Below are 25,077 nucleotides of genomic sequence, written 5' to 3' on the forward strand. Positions count from 1 at the left end.
CCAAATTTTTTAAATTTATTATAGAACAAGCTATTACCAGATTCAGAAAAACATATAAACAAAATTATCTTGCAAAGTTCACTATACTTCAAATCAAAATCAATCCAGCTGTCGGGGTGGGAGCTATAGAATTGCTCTGTAGTCTCTATAGATTAATTACAATTTTAGATGCATACTTTTTTTCAACTTTAATTTTATATAAATCTTAAATGCAAAATGAAAATACTTTGTCCTGTCATTTGTTGTCTTTCTTGGAATGAATTCAGTCGACAATATGGATACATAATTACAATACTATTGCTTATTGTGCAAGTCTAACTCTACACATTCTGCACTAAAAGCTATTTTATATCCATATTTAATAATTAACTTTTAAATCACACTTTATCTGATTAAAAACTGTTAAATAACTAAAAGGAAAAAGAAACATGAAACTTGATTTTTTTTGGATGTGTTTTGGAATATCAGTCCTTAGCTTGTTAAATAACAAGATTTAAATTGAGCTTAGTTAAACTCTATTAATGCATTGAAGTGTGCCAATAAATGAAGTTTCACAGCACTTTCCCTTCTTGCTTTTTATGATCATTCCATTTATCACTGAAAGAATGGGATTCAAAAGTGTCATTGACTGGTTTACAAGAAGGGTGGGTACTGACTCTTATGTTTGTCTTTCTAACAGTTCAAGAGAATGCTGAACCGTGAGCTCACCCATCTCTCGGAGATGAGCCGCTCTGGCAACCAAGTATCTGAGTTCATTTCCAACACCTTTTTAGGTGAGTCTTGTAAACCACCTTTCCCTTGCACTGCCTGCAGAGAACTCAACACAAAAATAGAATTACTGATATTCACAACATTCATGAGCTTTTTAAAATATCTAATAATGTAGACGTATGTTTCACTGCTACAACATTGAAAACATCCTGCCTTTAATTTCTTTTGCAGTATTGTCCTGTGTATCCCTGCCATTTCTATGGTTTTTAAGACTTCTAAATGGTTGGCTTTTTTTTCATATGTGCACCAGCCTTTTCCAAAAATAATTCTTGTGATCCAGCAAATAAGTGTTTTGGAGTTGTACTGAAAGCTGCATCATTGCTACCGCTACACTTATGTTTTGGTATGTTATTACTGAGCCTATAGCTATAGTTGTGTCGTAAAAAACTGTTTTTATGAAAGGAGAGATAGAGCATGAAGGTCCAGCATATTGGAGGCCCAAGAACAATGAGGGATGCAGGATGATCCAATATCACTAAATACTCAATCTGATGTGCAGTAATCAGAAGCCAGGCAACTCCCCACTCTAAGGGAGTATCAAAAGAAGGGTTCTCACTAGAGACACTAACACACACCTCGCAATGAATATTTCTTTCTTTATCTATGATACTGTTATTGATAATTTTCCCTGTGAACTTTCATCTCTTAATATTCCTAAGTTACAAATACAGCATCCTGCACATTTTTCCACCTGTGTTGAAATCAAGACTCATTACACCATCTCCTACACTAATGCATTCTTTCTCAAAACTTGGAACTGCTTGCACACCTCAGCTTTTCTTTCCCCTTATGATTTATAGGGGGTAATTTTCAACATTTCTGTCTTGTTAGTAACCTGGCAGAGTGGATCCCCTGCCAGTTTTTAGAACCTGCTGATTTTCATTCCATTGGTTGTACAATCCACTCTGCCAGGTTACCACCCAGACAGCAAATTTGAAAAGTATCACCACACTCTTAAAATTCAAGCTTGGAATAACCTAACCACTGCTGCTTGATTTATCTAGTCTTCTCTAAGCTAATCTTTTGGATGAAAAGTTAAGCCAAGGCCTGTCTGCTGCTCAGCTAAAGGTTTAAAAAAAATCCCATGGCACTATTTGAAGAAAAGCAAGGAGTTCTCCCATTTTTACTGGCCAACATTCCTCTTTCAACTAACACCACCGAGAATAAAAACATTATCTTGTCATTTATTCATTTGCTGTTTGTGGGATCCTCCTGAGTGGAATTGGATGCAGCCTTTGGCTACATATCAACAGTGACTGCACTTCCAAAAAAAAAAAAAAAAAATCCATAAGAACATGTTGGGATTCCTTAAGAACGTAATTAGCTGTTGCATCAATACAAGTTCTTTTTTCACTCTATTTATTTGTGGAGCTGTCCTGTAGAATAAGCAATGGCTCTTGTCAATAAATAGAAAGTGACTGGCCCAAAACAACACCAACAGAGGCCTGGGAGCAGGTTGCCTAGGAAATGAGCAAACTGGAGACACCAAGGAATGGAGAAAAATAAGTGCTCGTGCTCTTACTTAAAATTACAAGAAAAACTTATATTTTTAACAATTTTTCACATTGTGTTCTGCCATTAAAATATTAAGCATTATCATTTTAGAAATTTATAGTGGGAATTTTAATTTCTGGATGGAAAAGGGTACTAGCGAATGGTCGGCCCGCCTGGGAGCAGCAGCAGCACCAGGACCAGCCTCATGAACATGCCGCTGGCCGACTGGGACAGGGGAGGCCTACACTTTCCTTGTGAGGCTCAGAGGAGCACTCGTAGCCCTTCTGGCCCCACGACTGAAAGTTTTAAACTTACCTGGTTGTAGCTGCCTGAGTCAGACATGCGCCTCAAGTCTGAAAATCAGGCATTTTAAAATCGGAACGGAGCAGGTATTTTACCCACTCCATTTTTAACTGCCTACCTGTGTGTTTGCCTGCCTGGTTTCCACCAGGTGAGGGGAGGTAACGTTCCTATCTGTTACACAATGAAAACAGATGACATTCTGTTGGGCTGGAATTTCCTCAGGGCTACTCCCATTCCGTCGCTGTGACATCACAGGGGGAGCCCTGTTTACAAAGTTATAGAAGTTCTAAGGAAATTTTGGGCCATTATAAAAGCAAAAATCAGTGTGGGGAAAGGTTTAAAAAAAAAAAACTTATTCAGTGGTTTCTAAGATGGGTTCCGTATCCAGTGTGGTACTGATCCTGCAGCGATCAGTATGCTTTTCCTTTTTCTATGATCCTATCCTGAATTTGCCCACTTTTGTTCTTCTGTACCTCACCAAAGTAGGCATTCTTAATGTCTCTGCCCAGACACTAATTGTCAACAGGCTATTCAACTATAAAATGCATCACTAATACTTACAGGTTAGATTCTTAATCCATGTTGAGTTTACTGACTTCATTCAGGGAATTGGTATGCTGCTACAGGGGAAATTTCAGCACAGATTCTCACTCCTGATCACTGTTTGGTGACAATGGCCCATGTGTGAACAAAATTGGACATCAAATCCAAGCCCTGCTCTCAAGTGGTGTCCACATATGTACTTTCCAGCAGGGATCACTGTGCAGGGGCAGGTGCTATCGCGTATAGACACAACAAGGCAAAAAAAACTATCCTGGCTGACTTGTAGTGCTCTAACATCTGACTTTCAGCATCAAATGAAAATCAAACCTCGGACCTTCTGTCTGTGTGAACTAGTGCTGCACCACACATCACCATTACCTGTTGGCTCATCAAAGTTGCTGCTGGTTTTAATCCTATACAAAAACCCATGACCAGTTCTGAAGTACACAAAGGCGTTTTCAGCACCAGACCATGCAACAAATAAGTGATAAAAGTAATTCCATACCAATTAATGACAGCCAGGAGAGAGAACAGAATGAAGAGCTTCTACATCCATTTTAGAACTTAAATTAATCCTGTTCCTCTGACCTTCCCAGAGCAGAGTATTCACTGATAATGGTACGCCATGTATAGTAAGTAATATATAATTAAAATATATGCCCTTCATTGAAGCATCATTGTCATATTCTACCAAAAGTAACTGTGTAAATAGAATGGCCCGGATGTTGCAGTGGGTAATAACTGAGAAATAACAGCGTTCCCTTTGAAACTGACCGCAACATCAAGATGTAACGCATGCACATCTAAACGCGGAAATCCTGAAGTTGTGGTCAGTCATTCACTGCTCTGACACTACCGTTACCTGCACCAGACATTACCCTGTGACACCAGCACCCCCGCCCCGCAATAGCCGTCAATCAGTGTAATCAGTGAAACTGAGGGAAACTTGGGCTTTTCCACGGTAATATTGCTGTTAAATATCCCATTAAAAGTTAGGCCTTGTTGGATTAGATGTAACTGGGGTTTTATCAGCGTATTGATAGCTAAACAAATGTTATGGCCCATAAAAACGAATTTAAATTTTGTGGAATGTCAAATTTTTCCATTATGATAAAAAAAAATTACAATTTTTAAGAAAGTTAAAAAAAAAAATTTTTTAAGCTTTCATATTTTTTTCAGGTTTCTTTTTCTTTTCCCCATGTGAGAGCCCCAATCTTTGTTTTGCTCTCCATCATTTTTAAAAAGTCCGAATAAAAGCAGCTTCTTCACTTCCTGGTTCCCTGTCTGAGAATTCTGCATTGTGATTGGCTGCTTAGACAGCTTGTTGACATCACTGCAGCACGACGCTTGGGATTCCCACTACACTACATTGATCTTTCTTGCGCATTGAAAAAGGCAGACTTCTCACCACAAAGATCACGTGATCTTTGTGGGCAGCTTTCTTCGGGGCCATGCAGCGAACACCTTTGCTTCACCACTAGCCAGAATCTTTACATTATTGTATTTGATTACAAGTTTACAAGTTTCTTTCCCCCTCTCCTTACTGGTGGCACACACTACACTATATTTCCATGGGCACCGGCAGCTTTCTAGTATTTTGTCCTCGTGGCCATTTTTCATGCGTGAGCCTGGACAGCTATTGATCAATTTAACAGGCATCAGATTGCCGCCTGGCCCCGTCTTCATCTGACATCCACAAATACCCATTTTGAGCAAAAGGAAGAGGGAAGTTGCTGGTAGAGATCAAGAGCAGAAACACATGCTGAATGTTTCCCTCCTTTGTGCAGGGCTACTGAGGCCAATTATATCATTCTCTTACTGCTCTAAAGAAGGAAAACAGCTTGCATTTATATATCACCTTACCGCATCTCTCAGAAAATGACCCAAAGCATTCCACATTCCCATATTACTTTGAAGTACATTCACTGTTATGTAGGCAAGTGTCCTAACTAAGATCAGCTAAGTCATTGCAGGCTAGGGTTCAAACCTGGAACCTTCCTGATCTGTGTGATTCAGTGCCACACTAAACTATTGAGAAAGTTCCATAAGATTTCTATTTTTTTTACATACACCTTGATCAAAATTGAAGCACAAATCTAGCATAAGCTAGCTTATAAAACATTACGTATACACACATACACAGGTATTTATTCATGTATAATTAGGTATATGACACAAAAGGTGAAGAAGCAAGGCTGGCTGGAAATCAATCTTTCCCTCACTTAGTTATCCAAGCACGTACTGTACTAAGTTATAAAATAGTTGATTGGCACCGATGGTATTTACAACCCCACACTAATGGATTTCTGCATGTGTTGTTCTGCTGCTTCACATCATTTATCTTTGAAGTGATTTGCTTGGCAGACTAGTGGGAAAATAGTTACATTTCCATATAATCCCTTTGAAAGTGTGAACACCTAACTTGAGCATGTGTCTTGGTCATCGTGTATCTTTCAAATCCGTGTCAAAATGCTCCCGAAGGCTTTTTGATGCATTTACTGACCAGCATGAAATCAATTAATTGGATGTAATTGCCTCCTTTTTTCCCCTCTGTATTGATTATTCCATTGTGTTGTGCATTCCATTCTTTGACTCGATTTATTCTCAACAATAGAATAAATCATTTCATGGTTCAATTAGTAAAGGAGTTCACTCCCCTGATGACTCAGTTGGTAAAACTGCTGTCCATTCAGATCAGCAAAAACCCCTGGTACAATAATTGGTATGTGTTGAGTTAGCTGATCTCAGCCAGGATAGCAGTAGGGGCAATACAATTGACCCCGTTTTTCCGCATTGTTCCTTCAGGGAAGAGTCAGCCAGAGTTGTTACTTCTAGTTGCTATCAAGTAACACTTGTTGCAAAATGTGTTTGTACATCAGAAGAAGGTAGAATCATAATGTCCCCATTGTTGCTCAAAGTCCAGACTTGCATGTGAAGATAGGCACTTGGCCAGAGGGCAACTGAAACCGTACACAAGCAAGGAATCAATGATTTGAGAAGAGGGCAGAAATTTAGCAGAAAAGGGGGGGGGGGAAGGGTAAGGAAAAAAAGAGCTTTTCAACCATACATTCATAAGTTTTACTAAAAGTTAGATGCCTATTTTTGAATATAGCTAGTTTTTCTGAAGATATTAAAGGTACTAAAGAATTAGTTGAAGTACACCAAGAAAGTCTTGATGAAATGGTATAGTTCAGCAAAAAAAAATGAACAGCTCTGATCCTGAAGTCAAATAAGTTAGGAATTTATACTGAGCCAGAATGAAAAATATTTTTTGATAAGATTAGTGTTAATGAATGCAATGTTTCCTGCAGGAACACTACAGAACAGTCCTTTTGGAGACCTAATCAGCACCACACAAAAATGTGCTTTTGCCAAACATGACGCAGTGACATGATTTGAAATGCATCATTGCATAACAGAAAATGATGTGTGTTTCTTCTGACGTGGCTTCATCCTAAATAGTGAACACCAAAGTGCCAACCCCCTCCCGTCTTTTTTCCTTTTGTCTCCTGAAGGAGCTGACTCTTTCCACAGCACAGTTCCATAGTTGGTGACAGTCCTCGGGTACCATGCCTAACTGGTCATCTTTCATATGTGAGCCAAGACATTGAGGGGGGAAATTTTAACCCCAAAAGATGGGTGGGTTGGGTCTGGTGGGAGGTTAAAAATTGGAATCCACCTACTTCCGGTTTTAATGGAGGCGGAGCAGGCGGCCAACCCGCTCCCAGGAGGCAGGTGGGCACGTCAAATGTTATAATGAGACAGAGTGCCTCATTTTTGAAGCTCCATTTAAAATTTAACTCTGGCTGGCCGGGTTTCCCATCCTCTGCCCCCGAACCCCCCTTCCGGCCTTCCAATCCTCTGCCCTCCGGACCCCGGCCTTCACACCTCTCTCTTTCCTTTTCTCCCCCCCCCCGATCTCCGATTCCGCCCAACAGCCAGCCACTCAATTTGGCTGGCTGCAGGTGGGAAACCGAGAAACAAAATGTTAATCAGGCCCTGCCATTAAATTCAGCCACCACCAAGTTAAAATTCTGGCCTGAGTTTCAACAGGCTATTTAACGAGAAGGCCATCACAGCCCAGCCTCAACCTGATCTGAATGACGTGTACACTTTTTTAATCAGGTGTCACTGAGTGATGAGCAGACATTGTGGCTGGGTTTTTTTCCCCCCTCGCCAGCACCATTGAGGCCAATTTGAAGCACTGCCCCAGTATCGGTCCTTACTGAGATCAGCTAACTTGGCACAGACCATGGGATCTTCTGTTTGTATGCCCCCAGCCCTTTCAGTGCTGCTTGCAGAGTGCATAAATTACATCTCTTGTATTCAGGGTACCTGGTGTGAACCTACTAAAAAAAATAATTGAAGAACTACCTCTGCATAAATATTCTTTTACTAAATATACACAGTGCAAGACTGGGGTGTAATTACTTTTTAAAGAATTACCAGTATTTTCACAGTGGACTGTTGTACTATTTATTTCATATCTACCAAGGGCAAATCTGTATTGGGAGATCACCTACACTGTGCTAGGGAGTCACAACAGCATTAGATTGACGATAGGTACCCTCCTGCAATGGGGCAGAACAAATCCCATGACTTGATACCCTACCAGCAATGCTAATGCATGACAGCCCATCTTGTGTACATTAAACATTAAATGCATCCCCCAAAGGAGTGACAGATGGGACGCAAGTTTTCTACCCACATCTCCATTTCCTTGTTGCCATGGAAAACAGGATTCGATGGAGTCTCATTTCATCTGGGAAATCCAAACATCTGGGCCATTCCAAATCTTCCTTTCATAGAAACTTACTGTGCTTTTGAAATTGATTTTTTTTAAATTCCCATCCGCTGATCATCAAGCGTTCACTAAATATCACTGTTGGTAGGTTACTGGTTAAGATACCTTGTGATTATGAATTTCTTTCTCTGCCCTCCAGTTTTCTCCCCATCTCTCCTACAAGGTGCTGTTTCCTATTGGGACATACCCTGGGACTTCCCTCCCAATTTCACTGTTCAGTGTCTGCTTACCGAGTCATCGCTGATTGTGATAGCTCAGGCTTAGCGCTGCCATTATTTAGTCAATCCAACTATAGATCTGTAACTATGCTCATTTAAAAGATGATGGATTACTGCTGTGACAATGCCATTAACCTTTCCTGCAGCTGCTCACCATCAGCACCCAATTTGTCAAGGGAGCCTCTGAATAGGGAAGCCCTCCACTTAATCCATTGATAGTCTGTACAGGGAAAAAGCATCCATTAATGTCAGTTTGACAAGATGTTTGTGAATAGTGCATTCGTGATGTGCTGCTTAGATGCAACCTGGTTCAGCTTAATTGCTTTCTGTTGCAAGGGGCCTTAATTAAGTTGAGCGGGATGGTGACTAGAGCCTATGAATTCTAGTGTATAAATCATTCTGGTTGATTAAACACCATGTAGTCCAAAGAATATAATGATCTGTCACCTAAGTAGTAGATGAAAAACAGCAGTTGGATGTCATCAATTCAAAATGTGTCTGAAGAGAAACTGATGGGCTCTGGTGTTGAATTTAAGATTTGTACAGACTCAGTAGATATACCTTGTATTAAAATGAGATTATGGGATTTAATATGTAACTGTAATAGATGAAATGGTTCTCCTCAAAAGCACTTTGAAAAAAGGCATAAAAAGAGGAGACCCCTGACTTAATTAACATGTGTGTTGCATTCCCTGGTCCACATGGTGCCATTCTGAATGCTAATGAACATTAGGAGCTATATTACAATATCCCTTCACTGTCTTGTTTTTAGGAAATAATAATTTCTTTGATTTTTTTTCATTAAGACATATCTCAAATTTTCAGCTGTAAGTAAATCGAATCCAGTTTTTAGTGGTAAAAGTTGCTGAAAGGCATTGACATCATTTAGTGAAGTGAAGATATCTTACTATTAGCCTCATAATTATTGCATAATAGAGAAGGAAAAGAAAAAAATGATTGTTCTAATTGGACCCTTACAATCAAACTGTCTTTTTTTTAAAAAAACTTCTTGTTGAATGCTGATCAATCATTTAAGAAAAGTTGGCTTGTAAAGAACTGTAGTATCCTTTTTGTGGAAGTATCGCTAATTTGTTCTTTTCATCTGAAGATGCTCAACAGGCAAGAATACAGTTCTATAGGTGCTGGCTATGCACCAGTAGCTTACTTGCATGGCTATAGGTAGCATCATAGTCTTGCTGGATCCTGCCCTAACCCAATATTCACACACAACACGACCAGCTAATGAGCAGAAGTGGAAACATTTTTTGTTTTTTTTGTTTGGTAGCCTAGGTGCACTAAAGCCAGTTTTAGAGCCCTGCTACCGACCTGGCTGAGATCACAAGATAATCAGGTGGAAAAAAATGGGCTGGACTATGATGCCCCCAAAGGTGAATAGCTTGTTGACAGTAAAGAGTGACTACTTGGGCAAAGCACAGGAGAGCAGCTGGTGCCCATGGAAACTAACACAAGTGTGAGCTACCACCTTCAGCAGAGAATATTGTAAAATAACAGAAAACATTTTTTTAAAAAGTCATTGGGACTGTCGCCCAAAAAATTGATTTTTAGAAAGGATGGACAATCTGCTCCATCGTGAATCCCATGGTTTTAATTAGGGTAAAATCCAACAGGGGTCACCCATTATACACCTGCCCAACTCTCCACCAACCCCCCACCATAAAGAAAATTGGGCGAGGTAGGTGTGTAACAGGCAGTCGATCCATTACCACTTGTTTTGCGTCCCTGACAAAGTTGCATCTTGCTCTAAATCTAAACTTCTTCTATCGCTGCTGACTCTGGACCCACTTCATATCTTTGCTTCCAGTGCAGCTTGCAAATCTGACTCCACTTTTACTCTTCGCCTCATAAATGACTTTGTCCCTTCTGAAAGAAAAGCTACAGGTGTTTTTTATATTTTAATTCCTATTTAATCCAAAGTGTCTAATGCTCTATTCTCTCCTGACAGACAAGCAGAATGATGTGGAGATGCCCTCCCCCACACAGAAGGACAGAGACAAGAAGAAAAAGCAGCAACTCATGACACAGATCAGTGGAGTGAAAAAACTGATGCACAGTTCCAGTCTCACGGACTCCAGCATCCCCCGATTTGCTGTCAAAACTGACTCAGAGGAGTTTCTTTCCAAGGTATAAAGCAAACCTACATTTGTAGAAGAGGTGTGGGGCTGGCGGAGATGACAGAGATGGGGAGGGGAGAGGCCATGAAGGAATTTGAAAACAAGGACGAGAATTTTTAAATCGAGTCGTTGCTTAACCGGGAGCCTGGGGTAATGGGTGAATGGGACTTGGTGCGAGTTAGGACACAGGCAGTAGAGTTTTGGATGACCTCAAGTTTATGTAGGGTAGAACATGGGAGGCCAGCCAGGAGTGCATTGGAATAGTCAAATCTCGAGGTAACAAAGGCATGGATGAGGATTTCAGCAGCTGATTAGCTGAGGCAGGGGTGGAGGCGGACGATGTTGCGGAGGTGGAAATAGACGGTCTTAGTTATGCCACGGATATGTGGTCGAATACTCATTTCAGGGTGAAATATGACACCAAGGTTGCGAACAGTCTGGTTCAGCCTCAGACAGTGGCCAGGGAGAGGGATGGGGGTCGGTGGCTAGTGAACGGAGTTTGTGGCGGGGACCAAAGACAATGGCTTTGGTCTTCCCAATATTTAATTGGAGAAAATATCTGGTCATTCAGTACTGGATGTCAGACAAGCAGCCTGACAATGTAGTCAGTGGAGGGGTCGAGAGAAGTGGTGGTGAGGTAGAGGTGAGTGTTGTCTGCGTACATGTGGAAACTGACGCTGTGTTTTCACAGTTGAGCCTGATCCTGTCCTGACCAGACATCCACATGGAGCTTTCCAGCAGCTGTCACTGAGTAGCAATCAGGAGTGGGAACTGTGGCTGCATTTCCCCCATTTTAACCCAAGGCTCTGAAGCCAACTAACGTCCAAGCAGCACATTAGTTGAGATTAGCTGAGTTAGCAAAGAACTGAAATCAAACTTGGAGATTTACTAGTCTGCGTGTCTCAATTTCACGTTGGTTAATAATGCTTTCAATAACAATCGACAAAGGAGCAAATGGGCTCTTTTACAAAACCTCACAATGAAAGCACCAGGACGGTTGTTGCTCATGCTGGTAATGGAGGAGAAGCATCCAGGAAGGTGCCGAACACCTCGAGTCTCTTCGCCGGGAGCAAGTGGAAGCCAAGCGCAAGGAGCGCACGTCAACCCAAGCACCCCACCCACCCGCCCCTTCAACCACCGTCTGCCCCACCTGTGACAGAGACTGTAGGTCCTGCATTGGACTCATCAGTCACCTGCGAGCTCATTTTTAATGTGGAAGCAAGTCATCCTCTGTTCCGAGAGACTGCCTAACAAGAAGAAGAATGTACAACAATGTATAAGCAACAAATTGACTTCAGAAAAGACTGGCAATATGCCCCACTGTCAGTTTTGTCATATCAGTCGGTCTGAATTTTCTTCTAACTATGCTGATTCTGGGTCCCAGTTAATAATACTTTTGTTTCCAGTGCAGCTTGGAAATCTGTCTCGGCCTTCACTCTTCATCTCTTGAAGCTCAACTTCAAACTGAGCACAAGCAAGGGTGAGGAAGGCCAACAGGCATTGATGACCATCAACTGTAGAATAAGACCGCCACAAAACATCTGCTTTTTGACATCTAATTTGGCTTTTTTAAACTGAGAATGCGGTGACTGGGCATGGCTGCGGTTTTGAGATTGCAATGATTTGGAAAAATAGAGAGTGAGTAAATCGGAGATATTTGATTTCTCGTAAGGAGGTAAAATGGGGTGGGTGGGGGCCGGGGTTGCCCTGAACAATTTGCTAGGGAAATACAGATATAGCCATAAGGACAAGGAAGGTCCCAGATTTCAGTTCCTGGTCTGTACATATGAGCTAAACCTAGCCAGAGTAGCAATGAAAGTACTACAGTTGGCCTCAGCACCTGGCCAAAGGAAGGAAAAATCAGGGTTCCCACTCATGATCCTTATCCAGCAGCTCCTGTTACAAAGTGTGGACGTTGTGTGAATAAAGGATTTGGCTTGTCTGCTTTTCCCCACCCCATGCTCAAGTAACCTATCAATATTCACAATCTGCACTCGTACATGAGTTGCAAGACTAATCTCCATAGCAAATCACCTCAAAACCATTGTATTTCCATTATAGAAATGTAATCGTTACAGTAAAATGTATTGGATAAAAACTGGGAATTTTGTCTGAATTGCAATATTTCAATATGAAGTTTAATAAATATTTCAGACATTCTTTAGTAATTACTATATTTCACCTTGTCTTTGCAGGAGCTGGATGACCTGAATAAGTGGGGCCTTAACATATTTAAAGTGGCGGAGTTTTCAAACAATAGACCGCTCACGTGCATTATGTACACCATCTTCCAGGTAATTGGGCAAAGAATACTGATTATTTCTGGTCTGATTGCCACCAACTTTAGGATATGATATTTCATTGCACTGGTTAATAAAATGTAAGACAGATCATTTTCTACACAAGATAAAGTTCAAATGAACTGTAGCACAATATGATTTTGTTTTTTAAATTGATTCCAACTTGACATGCAAATGTTTCTATACAAATTAGTCAAATCTGCATTTTGCAAATTACTTTCAACAGGAGAGGGATTTGCTGAAGACATTTCAGATCCCTGTAGACACGTTTGTAACGTACATCATGACACTGGAAGATCACTACCATGGGGATGTGGCCTACCATAACAGCCTGCATGCTGCTGATGTTGCACAATCTACGCACATTCTTCTTTCTACTCCGGCACTAGACGTAAGTACACCTTAAAGACCAAGAAAGAGAGAATTTGCAATTATATAGAGCGTTTCATAACCTTAGGATGTCCCAAAGTGCTTCACAGCCAATTAAGTTTTATTGAAGTGTAATGTAATGAATCGGGACTAAACCATTCTGTTTCCAAATCCTCTTTCACTTCTCCAAATTCTCTATGTTGAAATCAAGAATTATTGCACCTTCTCTTCTAACTCTTTACCAGGACCTCAAAACTGTGAAATGACTTACACTCACTCTTCCATTCTCCTATAATGCCCAGCCTTTAAAACCCAACCCCAGCATCATTTAACCACTACTTCATGATTTACTTCATCTCTTCTACAGGTGTCTGCTTGGCTCAGTGGTAGCACTCACATCTGAGTAAAAAGTTGTGTGGTCAAACGCCTCACATAATCTAGTCTGACACTTCGGTGCAGTACTGGGGGAATGCTGCATTATCAGTTGTGTGATGTTTTGATGTTCAGGTGGCCATAACTGATCCAATGACACTTCCTTTGGGGAAAAAAAGCAGGGAGTTCTCTACGTGTCTTGCCCAACATTCATTCCTCAACCAACACCACCAAAATAGATTAACCAGCCATTCATCTCATTGCTGTTTGTGGGATCCTACTGGGTGCAAATTGGCTGCTTTGTTTGCATACAAAACAACAGTGACTACACTTCAACAAAAGTAATTAATTGGCTGTGTAACACTGGGACAAAGGATCTGAAAGTGCTTTATAACTGCAATTTAAAAAAAGAAAGACTTAGGGGTCGATTTTTCTGGCCGCCGTTGGGCGGCTTTCCAGGCGGCCGGGGGTAGATTTTCCGGGGCCGATGCAACTTTGGGGCTTTCCCCACATCAAACACGCCTGCGGGGAACCCCGCTGATGAGAGTTGGCTTGCTTGCTGTCAGCTGCAGGTCAATGAGGGCTGAAGAGATTTAAAGAGGCGGCAGCATTTGCAGGCTGCAGAACCTTGTTGATGAAGGCTTGGGGGAACTTTTTGAAGGCTTAGGAACAGCTGTAGAAAGTTGGAGCCTCACACACTTCTCCAGTGTGAGCTCCTGGGAAGCCCCTCTCACCACCCTAACTCAGCGCCCCCTCAATGGAGGCATCTGCCAGAAGCTTGGGAGGCCTTTGGGACGTTCCCTTCCTGGCATTAGAGGATCTCCAACAGCAGAGGCGGCAGCAGCAGAACCAGGAACAGCAGGATGATTACCAGGAGCACCAGGCTGCTGCTCACTCACCTGAAGCTGCACAGGCCAGAAGGGGCCAGCACTTGGAAGTGGCTTGAGAGCACGTTGCTGCACTTTAGAGGGCCAGTGGGACCCATTTCTGCATTGGCAGTCCTACTCAGAAGGACTTCCATTAAGATCTGGTTTCTCTGTTCAACAGATGGCCAACGCTCCTCAAGAGATGTCATTCTCTTATGAGCACTCACCATGTTTTCCGTACCCTGGCGAGTTATCTCCTGCATGGAGGTTGCCAACCTTTCCATGGTGATGCGTTCATGCGCCAATGACTCCACAAAGGCTCTGCTCATGGTCGCTATGGACTCCTCCATTCGCTCCACACTCGCAGCGACCCTGGAGACAAAACCTGCCAGAGACTCCTGCATCTGTGCATGGAGATCCATCACCTCTTCTCTTGCGGATGGACCCAGAGGCAGAGGGTCGACATGCAGCGCAGCTGAGCTGTGCTGGCAGAGTCCTGCGCCCTCCGACGAGGACTCTCCACTGCTGTCCCTGTCTCCAGAATCTGCTGAGGCTCACTTGTGAGCTGTGAAACACCAGGTGACAACACTACTCTATGTCCCGAAGGTCCCCCCGAAGTGTGAGTGTCTGCGCTGGTGCTGGGTGCGCTTACTTCTGCTGATGCTGCGCCCTCAGAGGTTGGAGCTTCCTCTGAGGAGTCTGGCTGCACAGCCTCTTCCTCCTCCACAGTGAGGACGGGGGCTCTGGATGGTACTGTGGGGGAGTAAAGGAAGGAGTTAGAGATGTAATCCCAAGGTTCTTCTGGTGGCTCCAGTGAGTTGGCATCTTCTGACACCTGCATCCATGCAGCATTGGTCTCAGTGGGAGGCCTCTTCCTCCCTGACCTAGGGAAGAGGACCTCCCTGTGGGCCCTTGCCCCATCCAATAATGCCTGCAGTGAAGCCTCGTCGAATTTGGAGGCAGCTCGGGGTCTGGCACTGGCCACAGCTGCTGCAGGCTCCTCTGTCTTCCTGTATGGTTCGTTTGGAAGCCTTCAGAGGATGCAGTGCTTGCTATGGACCTTGAAAGCACCACGAATGATGACATCATACTGTGGGGATTTCTGACTCGAATTGGACAATTAGCAAGGCTTCCCACATGCTGGGAATTAATTGGCCACTTCAGGGAAAATTGCGTGGAGCTGGCTGACACTTTTGTGTGTGTGTGTCAGAAACCCCACATTCGGGGAAACCCGACCATTTCCCACACAAGCTGAAAATCGGGGTCTTACATTTATATAGCGCCGTTCACGGCCACTAGACGTCCCAAAGAGCTTTACAGCCAATGAGTTACTTTTTGAAGTGTAGTCACTGTTGCAATGTAGGAACTATTTAAACCTTGCTGATATCCTATTATGCAGTGCTGTGCTTTTTTAAATTGGATTTTCTTCATTTGAGTAACCTAATTTTTAGTTTCCTTTATTAAAAATGTACATTTTTGGAATGTAAAGACTGTCTGATTGCTTTAATTGGTTTGGATTTCACCATTGAAAGGCTTCTCAAAGGAGAATTGTCTATCACCAGGGAGGAGCTACAGCATTGTTGTCACAGTAATATCATGTACAACTGATGAAGTGATGTTTTCATGACCCAGTAATCGATTTTTTTTCTTCTTTTCTCCCCTCCTTTCCTGAGGTAATGGTTCATGCTAGAGGTTCAATTCCAAAGTGCTGGTGGCTCTCCAGTATCTCGCCTAAGTGACTAATCTTTGTGTGTAAGCCTGGACAGCGAGTGTTGGCAGGCCATTAAGCTGTGTGCAGCATCACAATTAAACCTGATCCTGACTGTTCCCAGTCTTTACACACTTTCCAATAAGAATCATTGGATAGCAAACAGAATTTCACCATGGACGTACAATCCCTCTACACCTCCATCCCCCACCAGGATGGCCTGAGGGCGCTCTGCTTCTTCCTTGAACAGAGGCCCGACCAGTCCCCATCCACCACTACCCTCCTCCGCCTGGCTGAACTTGTTCTCACATTGAACAACTTCTCCTTTGACTCCACTCATTTCCTCCAAATCAAAGGTGTTGCTATGGGTACCCGTATGGGTCCTAGCTATGCCTGCCTTTTCGTGGGATATGTGGAACACTCTTTGTTCCAGTCCTACTCGGGTCCCCTCCCTCACCTCTTTTTCCGATACATTGATGACTGTATCGGTGCCGTTTCCTGCTCTCACCCTGAACTAGACAATTTCATTCACTTTGCCTCCAATTTCCACCCTTCCCTCACCTTCACATGGTCCATCTCTGACTCTTCCCTTCCTCGACTTCTCCATCTCTGGGGATAGGTTATTGACCAACATTCACTACAAGCTCACTGACTCCCACAGCTACCTGGACTACACTTCCTCCCACCCCGCCTCCTGTAAGGACTCTATTCCATTCTCCCAGTTTCTCCGTCTCCGCCGCATCTGCTCCGACGATGCCACCTTCCACACCAGTGCTTCCGACATGTCTTCCTTTTTCCTCAACCGAGGATTCCCCTCTACCGTGGTTGACACGGCCCTCGACCGTGTCCGTTCTATCTCCCGCACTTCTGCCCTCACCCCTGCCCCTCCCTCCCGGAACCACGATAGGGTTCCCCGTGTCCTCACCTTTCACCCCACCAACCTCCACATTCAACGGATCATCCTCTGCCATTTCCGAATCCTCCAAAGTGATCCCACCACCAAACGCATCTTCCCCTCCCCTCCCCTTTCAGCATTCCGTAGGGACCGCTCCCTCCGAAACACCCTAGTCCACTCCTCTATCACCCCCAGCACCCCTTCCCACTCGCATGGCACCTTCCCGTGCAAGCGCAGGAGATATAACACCTGCCCTTGTACCTCCCCCCTTTCCACTGTCCAGGGCCCCAAACACCCCTTCCAGGTGAAACAGCAATTTACTTGTACTTCTTGCAATCTAGTATACTGTATTCGCTGCTCACGATGCAGTCTCCTCTACACTGGGGAGACTAAACGCAGATTGGGTGACCGCTTTGCGGAACACCTCCGTTCAGTCCATAAGGGTGACCCCGAGCTTCCGGTCGCCTGTCATTTCAATTCACCACCCCATTCCCACTTGGACCTCGCCGTCCTCGGCCTCTTGCATTGTTCCACGGAAGCTCAGCGTAAGCTCGAGGAACAGCACCTCCTCTTCCGATTAGGCACTTTACAGCCTTCCGGACTCGATATCGAGTTCAACAATTTCCGATCATAACCTCAGCCCCTATTACATTTTTACTTATATTTTTTATCCACACCTTTGTTTTGGCCTTTCCCCCCCCCCCCCCCCTTTTTTTCTCTCTCACATGGCAGCTGTCTCCCATTCTGCCAGTGCATTTCACACCTAATCTAGAGCTGTCTTTTGTCTCCACTAGTCCTATCACCATCTCGTCTCATTTTGAATACCTCTTAATGTCTCCATGTCTCCTCTTTTGTCCTCTCCCAGCCTGGCCTCTTAATCTATTTCATTCCCTGTGCCTCTTTAGTCTTGACAAAGGGTTTTGACCCAAAACGTTGACTCTAATTTCTCTCCACGGATGTTGCCTGGCCTGCTGAGTTTTTCCAGCATTTTCTGTTATTTCGGATTTCCAGCATCTGCAGTATTTTGCTATCAAAATAAAATCCCTGGTTGATTTTCTTCCCCCTCTCCCAAGCCCAGGAACACTGAAGCTAATTGTAGTCCTCCTACCACCGACCTAGCTGAGATCACCTAGTTCACCACATATATAGACCTCTATCATTCAGTAACACACCGGGTGCTGCGTTTACCAACAGCTATTCAGCAAGCCTTTGAGTGATGGATTTCAACATAACTTGCAATACTGTGTAAAATGTTGGGTAAATAAAATTTTGCCAATTGCTTTTTCTAAATGAAACCAGTACCCTTTTAAATAGCCAACTTGGCAATGGCAGGCTTCCATGGCTCACTTCTAGTCCAGTGGAAACCGTTTCCTCCAGCTAATAAGGACAGACAGACTGGAGACAGTCATCAGTATCGTTCTGCGACTCGGCTTGTTTATCCAAGACAAGGAAATGTCAGACTTTACACATTAACTCCTGTGACTTAGAAAGCAAAGCTGACTGAACCTAATGTTTGTGTCTGTGGGTACATTAAATAGATGTCTCCAAAGACCTTCACATGAAAAGTGCACATAATTTTTAACTCATTACATTTTAAAGAATCTTTCAATAACAACCTATACTACTGAACATGGCATTACAACTGGAAAAAAAAACATTAATGTTAGAAATACAAAATAAAAGTAGAAGATGCTGGAAACTTTGGGATCCTTCATCAGAACTATGCTAATGAAGGGTTCCACTTGAAATGTTAACCTATGCCTCTTCCAGTACCTGGCCTGCTTCTGCAGGATCAGATTCCTGCTCCTTTACTGGGAATTGTCAATCTACACTGAGCTTACGACTAATTAATTCCTGTTGGTGGATATCCAGCTCTGAATTCTATGCTGCGGAATGATCTCAGTTTTACTGCTCTCCACTCAAACTTCAGAAAACCTCTATCACTTATCTGGGTTGGACTGGCTCCTAACGTTCCTGCTGCAACTGGTCTTTGGACCAGCTCCCTTACCTGCACTGATCCTTTCATCCTCTCCTGGCTTCCTGCACTCCATTCTTCATGGTCCTTGGGTTTCACTCTCACTGGTATGATTGATCCGTTGGTGCGCACTGCTAACACTTGAAGTCTCTGGATCTCTACTGGACCCCCTGGATCAACCTCTGCTGGCTCATAGTTAACTCTCCGTTCCTTCTTGCTTGCACGGGACAACCTCCATCAGCACGCCCACTGATACTCTGCTTCTTGAGTGGCTTATGGACCCATTTTCTCTGCACAGCTGTCTCTGAACCTGGACACTGGTTCGTGGATGCTCCAAGCTGACTCCACCCTGTCTACAAGTCAACTTCATCTCATAGGTCCTCAGACTTTAACTTTTGGACTCTTTCATATCATCTGCTCCCTGTCCCCTGTTTATCACCAGGATATGTTTCTCCTAATCTGTCACATGCCTATGTAACCTGAATTCCCTCTGTGTCCATTTGCATGTGCATTAGGTTGCCACACTAGATTGGAGCCTTGCAACATTTTTCTGTTAAAAACTTTATATAAGTGGAAGTTGTTTGCTTTTGATCCAAATTTTGTGGCATTCTGGGGATTAATTAATATGAAACCAACACATTGTTATGGGTAATATTGGTCACGTTATTAGGATTTGTTCAAGTCAGCTTAGAGAATATTTTTTTTTAATTTGAGGGTACTGTCTTTTTTTAACATGATTTTTCTTTGGTCTTCATGGACTAGACAGGAACCAGGCTTCCACCAATGCTGCTCTGAGCTGATTGAGGCAGTGCATAAGAACATTTCCTATGGATGGCTCTCCCTCTGATCTTTCCTCTATCCACGTGGGGAAACATCTAGTAGCTAGCTGATGCTTTCCCACGGCAGTACACATGAGATCAGGGAGTGAGTAGAACAGGCAATTGAATCTCCTCTCCTCCATGGCCCTGGTCTTGCACATTAGCACTGCAGTGTGCTGCACTCCCATGTGTCATCCTTTTATTCCTCAGATGCAGTAAATACAGCAATTATCTTCCACAAGGCGACCTTTGCAAAGTAGTGTTTGAAGTGAAAGACGCTAAGGATTCTTATTAAATAAAAGCAGAAAATGCTGGAAATACTCAGCAGAATGGAGCAGAACTCTGATGAAAGGTCATCGACCTGAAACGTTAACTCTGTTTCTCTCTCCACAGATGCTGCCTGACCTGCTAAGTATTTCCAGCATTTTCTGTTTTTATTTCTGATTTCTAGTATCCGCAGTATTTTGCTTGTATGGATTCTTATTGGTTGACATGCGATTATTTCTATCTTTCATGGTTCATTCATGTTTGTTTGTTTCTCTTTTCCAGGCAGTGTTCACCGACCTCGAGATTCTTGCTGCAATTTTTGCAGCTGCAATCCATGATGTGGATCATCCTGGTGTCTCCAATCAATTTTTAATTAACACCAGTAAGTACACTAGTTATCAAATGGATGGCCACTAATTTCATTACAAACATTCCATAGTTTATTTTGTATTTTATTTTTATGCATTTTTCTCCCATTCGGAAGTTATTTTTCCTGCTAACAGATTTCTGATTGGACTAAAAATTTCTAAAAGATCATCTCATGTCCTTTCTTTGCTCATATTTTACCTAATCCCCATCTCTCCTGAAGGTGTTGACTTCTTGCTGGGATACAATACCACAGGCATCAGGTGTCTTTGCTGAAGTGACCATTCTTCATGTCTGAGCCTTGACTGAGTGCCAACTGTAGGGGCATCACAGCTAAGCCTGATCCGATCCTCCTCCAGCTTCACCACGTGCAAGGCAGCAGATGAATCACGTGTTTTTTTCCCCCCTGGTGGAAAGTATATGCATTTGGACATCAGCTGAGCAAAGATTGAATTTCACTGTCTCAGCTCACATATGTAGAATAATTATTTTGGCCAGATTTGGCTGGTACAAGTGGAACCAGACTCTAATGTAAATCATCACCTTAAGGGGAGGAGGAGAACATTTTTTTGTGGAAAACAATACTTTTTTTTTCTATTTATCATGTGCTATGTTTTTCACAAATTGGGTTAATGTTGGTCAGGGTGGGTTGCATAAAATAAATGGTTCATGTATCAACAGATAGAATTCACTCATGCCAGCGGTGTGATAACTTTCACCTGTAATGTGTTCAAATGAAGGAATTTGGGCCAGGAGTGGATTTATTACATTTCCTCCACTAATTTTTTTCACTCGCCTCTTATCCAGAAGGCGTGACTCGTCACTGGTCCACAGTTCAATAGACACTAGACACTCCTCTTTACCTTGCCCAATTGACATTATGCACATGTGAGCCTTCATTGTGAGTATTGGCAGACCATTTAATTCTCTTCTCTCCTTAACCCAGGAGTAATGAGGCTAATTTTAGCACCTCTACTGCTGCCCCAGCTGGCATCAACCATTTCAGCACAGAATAGAAATCAAATGCGAGGCTTCCCTCGTCTGTATTGCTGAGATACTCACTGGAAAATCATACTGAGCTAAGGGAAAGCAAAAATGTATTTTTCCAGTTGTGTGAAATCACAGCGACTGTGGTCTCAGCACTATCTCAGCCTCACATGGTTGCATGAGCGATATTAAATGGTACTATGTTACTGCATCATATGATTGGCTGTCATCTATCTGAAATTAACTGTCCCACAATAATTTACATCATATTTGGAGCAGTCTTTGAAATATACCATTTTTGGAGCAATGTAGACAGGAAATCTTCCAACATTCAGTTTTGGACTTGACAAAAAAATAACCAAACCTTCCCTTAAACCAATTAGAAAACTAAGAGACATGGAATGAGCAAAGGCCATTGAGCTGGTACCGCAAACCATGTACAATCTACCCCATCATGGACACTACCCACCCAGTCCATACATCATTGCATCAATGTGCATTGTCACCATTGCATCATGTTCTTTTAAGTAGTAAAATAAGTTCTGATCACTACATAATGTGTAGAATTGGTTAAGTTTTTTATATGATTGTAAGCATCTGGGAAAAATAGATTTTAAAATTATGAAACTTAACTTCAGCAGAATTGTTGATTTCTCAAAGATCTTTAATTGGGATCATTTGTGTCGCACTTACGTGGATTTGCCAGTTCTTGTGTTTGTATATTCCTGTTTCTCTATTTCAGTTCTCTGTTTTAACACCTGGTGGGTGCAGTGACTCAGTTTTGTGTAGGTGGAGTGAGCAATCAGAATAAAAATCTCCAAGTTAGATCCAAGTGGGTTCAGTTTATAAAGGAATCTGTTGAGATTCATCATCTTTGCTTGCATTGTTATTTTAATTCAGTTTTAAACTAGAATCATTCAAGCAGTATGCTCAAAAAAATTACCTTTTTTTTAGGTCCGTGAGCTCCCCCCCCCCCCCCCCCCCCCGCTCTGTCCTGAGGCTAACTGTAACACACCTACCACCATCCAGTAAGATCAGCTATTCTCCGCGCAGGCCAGGAATCGAACATCACACCGTCCGAGATTGTATGGCTCCGTGTTGATTGAGCTTTTTGTTTATACAACTCTTCCTACATCTTGAGATGTGCTAATATCACCGAATAAGAATGAACATTTGTAGTATTTAAAAAATAAAAATAAATAAATAAATGTTTTTCCAATGGTGCAAAATCTATTTTTCCCCCCCAGTACGGGTATCATTAGGCCATGCACATAAGCTTGAAAGGCTGAGTGGGGTGATCTGCCCAGAAGCCCTGGTAGTGGTGCTTTACAGACAACAGTTAGGAAGCACCTAACAATAAGGCTGAATTTCCTTCTCCCTTCCCCTCTTCCCCCATGGAGCAGAGTTCAGGTGTCTCTTGTAAATTCAGTAGAGGGGAGGGGCAGCATTGTACTTGCATCACTCCATCTGTAATGTTGCATGCCAGTGCTTTAATACGTTGCACTGATTCTTTCAACAAAAAATGTTGCCTAATTCACACACACTCAACAACAGATGGGGCTTTTCAGCTTCTTTTCACCATCTACACTGTTTTCTTTTCCCTGTTATTTCAGATTCCGAGTTAGCACTGATGTACAACGATGAGTCTGTGTTAGAAAACCACCATCTGGCTGTCGGTTTTAAACTGCTGCAAGAAGACTCCTGTGACATTTTTCAGAATCTCGCCAAGAAACAGCGGCAGATGCTGAGGAAGATGGTTATTGAGATGGTAAGCAAGCAGATCTATGGACTCAATGCAGAAAGCTGACATATAAATAGGTCTTTGTATTTGTTTGAGGAGATTTAAAACTTGCATTAATTTGTTCAAATGTTCAATATTCTTCTCCCCTCTAGGTGTTAGCCACTGACATGTCAAAACACATGACCTTATTAGCAGACCTCAAGACCATGGTGGAAACAAAGAAAGTGACAAGTTCGGGCGTTTTACTACTTGACAATTACACCGATAGAATACAGGTGTGTACCATGACACACCGCACTCTGGATGTCTGTGCTATAAAGGATATATAGTATATGGACTATAAAAGCAACTGCTTGGCAGCAGCCACATAAATCAACTCTCTTACTTTAACCTGGACATCCTCACATTAGGCAACAGTAGTGCAAGATTCCCAATCCAGCAAAATGAGTTGATTTGTTGCTTTTATAGAAGACCATATCACAGGCTCCCCTGGCAGCCGATATGCAGCTAGGTCAATCTTTAAATTCTGGGCTTTTAACTGGTTAGAAAGCAGACTTGTAAGTCAATGTTCAGCAAATGAAACTTTTTTAAAATGTTCTGAAATGAAAGGTGATGCCAGAATAACAGGGAAGTAGAAGGTTTAACACTTAATTTCTTGGCGGAATAAAGGTTAGGAAATGATAAAAAGATAGCAGATAGCTTTCAAATAGGTTTTTAAAAAAAAGTAAAATAACGTTTTAAACAATAATAATTGTTCATGGAAATAGAAAGATACACCGACAAAGCAAGCAGAATTGATGTGCAATTGATTTACTTGTAGTTGAAATTGTATGTTTAATGCTTATTCTAGTAGTTTACATGATAAACCTGATTTTTGAGTAGCTTTATTTTTAGTTTTTAATATCAACCTGCCTATAACGATGGTGCTATTTATAAAATAATTCTGTGATGTTTTATTTCGGAACTTCTAAACAAACCCTTTGTTGCTTTGGTTCCAGGTTCTTCGTAACATGGTGCACTGTGCCGATCTGAGCAATCCCACAAAGTCCCTGGAGCTGTACAGGCAGTGGACAGATCGAATCATGGATGAATTCTTTCACCAGGGAGACAAGGAACGGGAACGAGGCATGGAAATCAGTCCAATGTGTGACAAGCACACGGCAATAGTTGAAAAATCCCAGGTAGGTGATAACTACTGCAGTTGTCAAGCAAAGTGTTCAAACCCTTCATGGGCAGTTTTATTATTAGCATAGTTTCCTTGCCTTTGTGCTCTATGCCTCTATTTATTTCCAAAGCCAAGGATCCCATATGCCTTTTTAGCAGCTTTATCAACCTGTCCTGCCATCTTCAAAAATTTGTGTACATAAACCCGCAGGTTTCTCTGTTCCTGCACCCCCTTTAATATTGTACCATTTTGTTTATTATGCCTCTCCACATTCCTCTTTCCAAAATTCATCGCTACACACTTCTCTGTATTAAATTTCATTTGCTTTGTGTCTGCCAATTTCCAATGTCAGTCTGTCCTCCTGAAGTCTGTGACTATCCTCCTCACTGTATACTACATTTCCAAGTTTTGCACCATCTGAATACTTTGAAATTATGCCCAAGTCCAGGTCATTAATATATATCAAAATGAGCAGTGGTCCTAATACCGCCCACTGGAGGACATGGCTGTATACTTCCCTCCAGGCTGAAAAACAACCGTTCACACTACTTGCTGCTTTCTGTAATCTAGTGAGAAAGTGGGTTAGGTGTCATTGATTTATGAAAAAGAGGCAGGCTTGTTTTGTCTTCAGCATCTGTTCTTAAAACAATCTTACGTTATCTGTACATTTTACTTCTTCCTGTTCTCCCTGCTCCTTCTTTGGTCATTCCTATAAAGGATGCTCTTGCCTGACACTGTCAGTTCTGATGATGAATTCTAACTGAAACAATCAGCTAGTTTTCTCTTTCCAAAGCTGATAGACCTGCATTTCCAGCCTTTTCTGTGTTTTTTATTTTACACTTTTAATCAAATGGTTTAAATACAAATAATGTATAATTAAAGTGTAGTGACTATAAGAACCTGCAGATGTTGTACTCTGATTCTTTTGTAATATTTATATAATTTTATCTTGTGAAAAATATGGGATTAATTTTATTTTAACT

At 42.3% G+C, this 25,077-nt stretch overlaps 1 protein-coding gene across 1 annotated transcript in view; it reads left to right on the top strand.

Annotated features, from left to right (window-relative positions):
* pde4ba (phosphodiesterase 4B, cAMP-specific a) overlaps window positions 1–25,077 on the top strand; it is a 321,113-nt gene that overhangs the window by 292,357 nt on the left and 3,679 nt on the right. Inside the window, exons 7-14 of the mRNA XM_085982714.1 lie at window positions 680–773; window positions 10,097–10,275; window positions 12,461–12,559; window positions 12,792–12,956; window positions 20,118–20,217; window positions 22,802–22,956; window positions 23,082–23,204; window positions 23,928–24,110. Coding sequence (XP_085838840.1) covers window positions 680–773; window positions 10,097–10,275; window positions 12,461–12,559; window positions 12,792–12,956; window positions 20,118–20,217; window positions 22,802–22,956; window positions 23,082–23,204; window positions 23,928–24,110 — 1,098 coding nt within the window. The remainder of the gene's footprint in view (window positions 1–679; window positions 774–10,096; window positions 10,276–12,460; window positions 12,560–12,791; window positions 12,957–20,117; window positions 20,218–22,801; window positions 22,957–23,081; window positions 23,205–23,927; window positions 24,111–25,077) is intronic.

Source organism: Somniosus microcephalus, chromosome 3 (assembly GCF_052327205.1).
Source record: "Somniosus microcephalus isolate GS21.2 chromosome 3, FLI_Smic_1.0, whole genome shotgun sequence".
NCBI lineage: Eukaryota > Metazoa > Chordata > Chondrichthyes > Squaliformes > Somniosidae > Somniosus > Somniosus microcephalus.